The sequence below is a fragment of the Solanum pennellii genome, chromosome 4, assembly GCF_001406875.1.
Source record: "Solanum pennellii chromosome 4, SPENNV200".
Classification (NCBI taxonomy): domain Eukaryota; kingdom Viridiplantae; phylum Streptophyta; class Magnoliopsida; order Solanales; family Solanaceae; genus Solanum; species Solanum pennellii.
Window position 1 is genome coordinate 18,536,928 of NC_028640.1, and position 9,897 is coordinate 18,546,824.

The 9,897-nt window shown below is 36.5% G+C and overlaps 1 protein-coding gene across 1 annotated transcript; it reads right to left on the bottom strand.

Annotated features, from left to right (window-relative positions):
* Positions 1-1,120: 1,120 nt before the first annotated feature.
* On the bottom strand, positions 1,121-1,654 carry LOC107016555 (uncharacterized mitochondrial protein AtMg00810-like). The gene has a single exon (XM_015216989.1). It carries the CDS (start codon positions 1,652-1,654, stop codon positions 1,121-1,123), a length of 534 nt encoding a protein of 177 aa, XP_015072475.1.
* Between the last annotated feature and the right edge of the window lie 8,243 nt (positions 1,655-9,897).

Here is a 9,897-nt window from a genome sequence, read left to right on the forward strand (position 1 = left end):
AGACCAACTCCTCAAACTCTCTATACTCGAGCACTATAATAATGGCCCATGGACCAACACCTTCTTAACTTTGCTCTAACTTTTTAGCCAAGTAGTGGTAACCTCATGATTTTTTATTCACATCGATCCTCCCTCTGAGGGTTGAAGGTTGTATCAATTACCTTGGTTACATGGGTCAGACCAGTTGTCAGACTTACGGATAAGCAATATTGTTTATAATCAAGTTAGCAATATTGGAATGTTTATAGTAACATACAACACCTACTCTAAATAGTACCTACCAACTCCTGACAAAGTCATAAGGGTGTAAAATGATGTAACCAGATGAGGGCATGAGTGAAATTCCACGCTCAAACGGTTAATGAGCAATAAAATTTAAAATATAAGTAAGCTATGCATTTTCATTTCTTCCATGAATCGACAACTATAAAGTATCAATTTGTTGCGACGTCAAATCAAACATTTTTCCGGAGGCACTAAGATAATAATAAATAAGAAAATATATGAGTCGTGCCACGATAAAAAAAAAATAGTACGGTTGGTGGGAGGCAATTCACCCTACTAACAACTATATTTAATGTTTCAATTTTGCAGGTTCTAAGTACTAAAAGAATGAATAGGCATTGTGTTGAGAAAGCTTACAATATCTTCTTCAATGGAAGTTGCAGCTATGGAGAATTGACAGAGGAAAAAAACTGAAAGCAAAACAGAAATAGCATTTTCTATTATTCCATTCTCTCTTAGCCTTTACATTGTATGCACTAATACGTATATATACAAATTACAATGTGATATTCTACTCTCTTCTCACTAACTTCTGACATAATTAACTAATTAACAAAATGACTAACATTCTTACTTGACAGCTGACTTCACATTCTAGAACCTTCATCTTCACACACACCCTCAAGCTTAGTCGTATGAAACAAAATGAATACTCCAAGCTTGGATAGTAAAAAATCATGTTGTGTGTGTCCAAGGCCTTTTTTCAAGATGTCTGCCAATTGGTGATCTGTCCTTACATGTTTTGTCTGTATGATTCCCTTTTGTATTTTTTCTCTAATAAAATGACAATCAATTTCAATGTGTCTCGTCCTTTCATGATATATAGGATTTGCTGCTATTTGTATGGCTGCCTTACTATCACAGAACAACTCACAGGCAATGTTATCTTCCAATTCAGTTCTGCAAACAAGCCAATCAACCAAATCATCTCTGTTGTAGCACTTGCCATGCTTCTGTATTCAGCTTCTGCAGAACTTCTGGATATGGTACTTTTCTTCTTGGATTTCCAAGATATCAATGAATCTCCTAGTTTAACCACAAAACCACTAAGTGATTTCTTTGTCATGGGACAAGTAGCCCAATCAGCATCACAATAAACAGTCAGTGCATGTGAAATTTCTGATGACAAGATGATTCCTAAGCCAGGGGCATTCTTCAGGTATCTAACCACCCTTAATGCAGCTTCCATGTGAGACTTCTTAGGCGAATGCATGAATTGGCGGAGGTTTTGTATTGCATAAGCAATATCAGGTCTTGTCATTGTAAGATAGAGTAACTTCCCATTTAGTTTCTGATAACTAGTAGGGTCTTTTAAGAACTCATCATTCAATTTTTTTCCTGAGCTATCAGCTATACTCTCATCATACATCACACTAGTAAGCTTGTGATTTGCTTCTAATGGAGTACTGACAGGTTTTGAACCTGTGAGGCCTAGATCTGAAATCAAATAAAGGTAAAACTTTCTTTGACAGACTGAAATACCTTTGTTGCTTCTGGCAATTTCAAGACCAAGGAATTACTTCATCTCCCACGAATCCTTGATCTTGAAATGGTGGTTGAGCAGGTTCTTAGTATCCAATATAAGAGTGGAGGAAGAACCAGTGATCAAGAGATCATCTACATAAACAAGGACTAGAACAGTGTCAGATCTAGCTACTTTGGTAAAGAGAGAGTAATCATGATGACTTTGTGAAAAACCAGAATTGAGTAAAGCCTCTGAAAGTTTGAGGTTCCATTGCTTGGATGACTGTTTAAGACCATAAAGGGACTTTTGTAACTTAAAGACTTGTGCTAACTCCCCCTTACTGGAAAAACCAGGAGGTCGAAGAATGTAAACGTCTTCCTCTAAATCACCTTGGAGGAATGCATTGAACACATCCATTTGATGAAGCCTCCAACCATTCATAGCAGCCAAGGATAGGACAACTCTAACTGTGACCATTTTAATGACTGGAGAAAAAGTTTCCTGATAGTCCAAACCCTCTTCTTGTGTGTAACCTTTAGCAACAAGTCGATCCTTTTACCTTTTAACCTCTCCAAGAGCATTATACTTCACCTTATACACTCATTTACAACCAATAACTCTCTTATGAGAAGGTAGATCAACAAGACACCATGTATGGTTGTCTATAAGTGCCTGAAGTTCTTGTTGCATGGCAAGTACCCATTCTGGATGACATGTAGCCTAAGTATAAGTGTAGGCTCTTTGATGGAAGAATAAGCACATATGGACTGGTAGTGAGGGACAACAATATTCGCATAGGACATGTAAGCAGATAAAGGATACTGACAAGAAGAACTAGACACAATGTGAAGGTAGAGGAGCATGAACAAAATCTTGGAGCCAAGATGGAGGTTAAACTGCCCTACTAGAATTTCTGATGGTAGGAGAAGGCTGAATAGAAACAGGTTCTGCAACAGGGGTAGGAACTGGACAGTCCAAATCATCAGCAATATCATCATGAGTAACAACTTCATTTGGAAACAAAGAAGAAGAAGGAGGTATAACTAGAAAAGGAAAGATATTTTCATGGAAAATGACATCTCTACTAACAAAAAAATGTTTGTGAGAAAGACTATACAAAACATAGCCCTTTTGTGTGCTTGAATAGCTTAGATGAACAACCTTTTCAGCGCTAGGACCAAATTTATCACTACAATCTTTAGTTATAGTTGCATAACAAAGACACCCCAAGACTCTCAGATGTTGAAAATTAGGATTTTTATCAAATAAACATTTGAAAAGGACTCTTTCCATGTAAGACTATGGAAGGTATTCTATTAATAAGATAAACTGCAGTTTTGAACACATAATCCCCAAAACCTCAAGGGTATATGTCCTTGAAACCAAAGTGCTCTAGCAACCTCTAGGATTTGCCTATGTCGCCTCTCAACTACCCCATTATGTTGAGGTGTATGAACACACGAACTTTGATGTATTATACCAGCAACTTTAAAAATATCTCTACAATGTGCATTAAAGAATTCAGTGACATTGTCACTTCTAAACACCTTGACAGATGCATTAAACTGAGACTTGATCAGTAGCAAAAAATCATGAATAACAGTACTCACCTCTCTTTTCAAATTTAATAGAAACAACCAAGTCATTCTACTACAATCATCAACTAATGTCAGAAAAAATCTTTTACCATCATGTGTAGGTAACCTGTAAGGACCCCAAACATCCCCATGAATAAGATCAAAAGGGTTGTTTGCCCTACTTACACTTCTTTGAAAAGGAAGTCTAGTCTGTTTTGCCAAAGGGCATACAGGACAAGATGACAATACAATGTTTTTAGAATCAACTAAAGACATATGTTGAAGTATTTTGCTTGGAACATGACCAAGCCTTGTATGCCAAAGCTCATGATCAGCCTAAGTTCCTATTGAAGCTGCATATGCAAAACATTCCTTCTCTTTATAATCCCAGAAATACAGGCATCCTTCCATTCTACCAGTCCCCCTCACCTTCCCAGTGTGAAGGTCCTGCAGTAGACAAAAGTCAGGATAGAAAACCATACAACACTGTAATTCCTTTGTCATCTTAGGAACAGACAACAAGTTAAGTTTAAAATCAGGAACATGTAGAACATTTTGAATAACTCCTTGTGGCAATCGACATTGTCCTATATGAGAAATAATAGCCTTACTGCCATTTGGCAAATGAACACTTTGACCTTGTTGTTCGTAAGCTCCATGTAACATTCCTAAGTTGGGAGTCATGTGGTTCGTAGAACCTGTGTCTACTATCCATCTATCAGGCACACTACTAACATGAAAAGAAGTAACATTACCTGCAGAGTGAGCAGCTATCTCTGGAGCAGGGTGTTTATCTTTGTTAGGATGTGAGGACCGGTGTTGTGATGAAGGCTGATGTTGTGATGAAGGAAAAAAATCAAGCATAGATCCAACTCTTTTACCCATTTGTCCTTGACCTCCATGAGCAGATAGTGGAGAATAACAAGTGTATCCATGTCCATTGAGAGTATAACCATCAGGAAATAGAGGCATTCTATTCCCGTTGTAACCATATGGACTCCAAATCTGAGAAACACCGGAATACTGATCAGAATTGTCCTTAATGTGAGATGAATCATCACCCAAGAAAGAATTATTTGCTGCAATACCTTCTTTCTTCTTGCCTATGTAATTTGGTGGATATCCAATGAGTCTATAACAGTTTTCCTTGATATGACCCTTAATTTTGCAAAAATCACACTTCTCATTCCAATGTTCATTATGTGATCTTATAATTTTGTAATGGCCCTCGTGCACTCCATAAAGCAGTGATATCATTACCTCCAGCAATCGATTGAGGTACAGTGTTCATGCTAGATCCTTTCTGACATTCATCCTCAATGACAAGAGCATAAGCTTGATTCAGAGAAGGCTCAGAAGATTTCATGAGAATCTGTCGCCTGGCTTGATCATAAGAATCATTTAAACCTCATACAAACTGTAGTAACCGTTGTTGTTGAAGGTGTTCCACATACTTCTTACCTCTAACACAACCACAATCAGGAGAAGGAACCACTGCATCAAACTCAGACCATAATTCTTTCATCCTCGTAAAATATTCAGACACAGTACTTGTTCCCTGATTAATTGAATTGATCTCCTTATGCAACTGATAGATCCTCATTCGATTGACTTAATCAAACCTCTCTTTCAAGTCTTCCCAGACTAAAAAAGCATTCGAAGCATATAGGATTCCACTTAGAAGTGAAGGTGTGACTGTATTCATGATCCATGAAGAACCAGTGCATTGCAAGTCTCCCAGTTTTGGTGATGCTCATCACGTAGTGAATCCTTCTTGCAAGCACCTATAACGAAACCTAATTTTCTCTTCGCCTGTAATGCTATTGTCATTGATCTTCTCCACATGCCATAATTTTCATATCCTTTTTGCTGAACAAGAATAAGAACAGTACCAGGAGTATCAGATGGATGTACATACAAGGGGTGATTATGATCAATTGGCTCCGCTATTGATGAAAATTCAATACAGAGAATAGAAGAAGAACAGAGAAGAAGAAAAAAAATGAGAGAGGCCTAACAGATCCCCTGCTCTGATACCATGTTGAGAAAGCTTACAATCTTCTTCAATGGAAGTTGCAACTATGGAGAATTGAGAGAGGAAAAGAACTGAAAGCAAAACAGAAATAGCATTTTCTATTATTCCATTCTCTCTTAGCCTTTACATTGTATGCACTAATATGTATATATACATATTACAATGTGATATTCTACTCTCTTCTAACTAACTTCTGACACAATTAACTAATTAACAAAATGACTAACATTCTTACTTGACAGCTGGCTTCACATTCTAGAACCTTCATCTTCACACATTGCATGCACATACATACATAAATAAAAATGAAAAAAATGGTAATCACACTAATCCTTACATCGTGGGACCCCATGTCCATGTGCAAAGGCTCGTGCCTGAACTAGAGCAAAACAAGAGATATCCCTATTCGGCCTCGCAGGGTATGTGATTGACACCATGATGTGGGTCCATGAAATAGTTCACTTAAAATCATTGGTCGACCCACCCTAGAGCTAACCCTACATATTAAAATCCCAAGTCTTTTTTTCTTCATGTTTACCCTTCTGGAAAAAAAATTGTATAGGACTAAAAAAATGATGATAAATACCTTCCGGGTCAGAGAGTAGACAAGGCCATCCTAATGGCCAAATTTCTCCATATTCTTGAGAGGAAACATGCCTTTGGTCTTGATTTCATCTTCGAAGAGAAGGAGTAGTGAAACCTCACCATAGTGAGGGAGTTCTATGCAAAATATAACCCCCCTAATCAACTATATCCGTATGGCCTATAAAGAGATTAAGGAAAAGGCAATCGTACCAGATGATTTCCCACACTCTATGTGGGCCACAGTTAAGAGCTACACAGGTTTGGAATTGGAAGATAGGAAGGCACCAAATAAATATCTCTTATACACACGTGAAATGTATTGTGTGAAACTTGTTGATTCCAGAAAAGCATATGACCAATATATCTAAAAAGAGGGTTATTTGTGTATTCTCTGTTGATAGGTAATATATGAGTTATTTTGAAAGGTCTTATGAGGATATTCAATCTACACAAAGGCCTAATATATAGTTTAGAAGTTTGGTGAGTATATTCTTGAGAAGCAAAACTATTCTAGAAAGAAGGAAGGTCATAGACAACCTCATAACACTAGGGGAGGTCAATGTAAGGATATCTAAAAAGCCCAACACTCTGCATTGGTCAACATAATCTAGTACCAATAAAAATACACACATAGACATTTATTTGAACCACATGTATGAAATTCCATGCTTCAAGTGAGATGTAAAGGACACCTCTTGACGTTGGATGAGATGCAATAGCTCCACTATAAGTACCACTTAGTGCCAATGCCCAGAGATTGTGTCATATCAACCTAAATTTTGAAGAGTTTGTAGTTAATGAAATTTCCACAGATAACGAGCTTGTATTAATAGACTCTTAGTGTAATGGAGAAGATAAAAAAGTTATGTTGTGGAGTACAAGTAGACCAGGGAGTTCTTTTTCTCTCTTATCCCCACTTTTGATTTGTTTGATTTAAGCACTGAGGATAGTGCATTGATTTAAGTGTGGGGTGGAGAAATACATGTTATATTTCCCTTTGTATTTCATTGTTTATGTGTCATATGGTTTATTCCTCCTCATATCCCTCTATGTTCTTCATTATCGAGTTGTATTGCTCATTTTCATGGTGTGGAATGTTATTGTCTTGGCTTGTCTGTTGGTTGTGTTGATTAAGACTTATTTCAAGGTTTGGTTTGAATATCTTTTGGATGTAATTCTATTTCAATTCCAGATATATAAAGTATTAGTTTGTGTTGTATTATCTTATGTTTACTTTTGTTTCTGTACTTTTCTTCGGATTGTCCCTTTGAACCAACTAGGTTATATTATCAGATATTAGTACTTAGCTTACTTATTTTTAAGACTTAGAAATTCTAAAAAATGAAGTCCATCAATAATAGTAAGGTACTCTAAGTAAAAGATTTTGCTTCACTTCATAGGAGTTTATTTGCAACGATCCAAATCATTGTTATTTAGGAGAAATAAATATTTGGGAATTTTGGGCCACTGTCCCACTAGGGCGGGCCAGATGCCGCTAGGTTGGCGGCGCTAGGGCGGGGTAAGTTGGTGCTAGAGCGGGATAAGCAAAATAAAATGTAAACTTTGAGATATCCTATTTTTTCCATCTTTCTAAAATACCTAACTAAGTCGTAAAACATCCTATAAACCTCAGAAAGCTTCTCAAAGTTTGGGAAAGAAGGAGGAAATTTCTAGTTTGAGGATGGTGATATCTTGTAGATTCTTTATCCAAATTCACCATCATGAAGCACGGAAAAAATGGAATCTAGATCAAACTCCGTGCAACTACTTGGTGCCCAAGTGGGCTCGGTTTTATGAATTGACTAGTTAAAATTTGTGCTCACTACGTAATATATGCAAATTAATGGTAGCATTTATCTGTGGCCTTCGTGCACCAAATGCTTCATGATTCAACCCCTAGAAAGAAGCCTTAGATGATAAATTAGGGTTAAGTATGGTCGAATTAGGGTTTGCAGGACGTGTGTGATGAATAATTCAGTGTAGGTGATGGTTGTGATGCTATGATTGTGCGATGTATTCTTGATATTGCCTCAGTATGATGCATGTATGTGTGTAAATGTTTCATTGTTGAATCACAGTTGTTGTAATGAGATGGATAAATTATGAATTCTATGAACCATGACTAATTGTACGAACTTGAGAATATACTAGTGATTGTGATTGTGATTGTGATATGTTGAAGGATCAAATTATCACGTTTTAGCATAACTAACTGGGTTTCCACGTCCAACATAACTAAATGAGCTCGATTTTCATGTTTTGGCATAAATAACCAGGATCGGTTTCCACGTTCCAGCATAACTATGGGATCGGGTACCATATTCCGATATACTAACAGTTTGGATTTGAATTCCATGAGAGGACCAACTACTTGACATAATTGTGTATATTTAGAAATGTGGAAGTGATTGTTGTTCATAAATATGACGATATGGATATGTTGATATATATATATATATGTAGAAACGTGATTATAGCGTTGTATTTACCTATAAATATTGTACTTAGTGGGGTTATGATATGAGGACTTATATTTGATTATTCTTCGTGTTGAGCAAACTTGTGGGGTATAGTGGAAGGGCAAAACGTCCAAGGGGTAAGTATTGGAGATCAAGGGTTATTCTTGTGATGTAATGGAAAGAAGTAGCGGCACTGTACGTGATGAGATATGCTTAGGTGATTTCTCCTTGGGAAAAGATATTGGGTTTAGTCGTAAGGAAATTTGAGGTAGTGTACTATGTGACCATGGCTGAGTAATGTAGCAGGGGATTAAGGGTACGACGTGAGCGGTTAGTTGGAGTGATCGTGAGTGTAATTGGGGGATTGTTAATGTGTTAGAATGGTTAGGTTATGATCAAGAACAAGGTAAGCATGCTGGTTGAGAAGGTGGTAGGTAATTAGAAAGTTGGGGTAAATTGAAGGTATTTTAAGAGAGGGTAAAGGTGGAGAAGCGAGTGGGTAATTCATGATCTTACTAGTCGATTTTTGATGTCATGTGGTGGGGGTTGGGTTGACCGATGATGCCTACCATTATGCATATTTGTACTGATACTATTGTTGCCATGTCTTTTTGACAAAGACAGAGAAATTATCTAGCAGCTTCCATTCTTCCTTCCGCATGGTGGGAACTGTGTTTTTTATTTATCTTGTCCAATTGTACTCTTAGTAGTTCTTGTACTTGTTTAGACTAGATCAATGGGGGTTGTTCAATTTGTTAAAAATGCTATTTATAAAAGTCATATTTTTGTAATTACCTCTGTAATCTTTAAATTTTCTGCATGTTTAACTATAACTATTGAGGTATGAGGATCTCCTACTTAGGTGTTAGAGTGGGTGCCCTCACAGCTCGATGAGTTGGTTCTTGACATTATTATTCATAAACATAAAAAGATTGAAGTACCTAAGTGTAAATTCATATACTATCTATCACACGTCTCTTACAAATAAAAGATATACAATAATGCATAACATTGAACGTGTTAATTGAAAAGATTGGAGTTGTAAGTAACCAGTTCAAAACTATAAATGTGATTTGTGTGGTGAAAATTTGCGCATCCGTTCATTTTCAGGCATCTAAAGATTGTCATGTCTGTGTGTAAAGTTCAACTTTTTGTTTGAACTCGTTTGATGTGATCAAGGTATTTTTTGTTTAGGCCTATATTTTTTACTATATTGTGATACCTACCTAGACATTTTTCCTATTAACCATTTTTGAGCCTATAAGACTATTTCTTTGACAACAATATTATGTATCCTAATTTCCTTTTGTTGGTTACCTTTAGATTTTGATCCAAAAATTGTTAATGCATTTTGAGTTGAAAAACTATGAGATAGAAAGGGAGACGATAGAGAAAAACGTGAATGAACTTAGAGAAGTAAGGTTATACGGTAATTCGGTAAAGAGGAGATAAAAAATAGTACCTAAGTTGTGAATATATATATATATATAG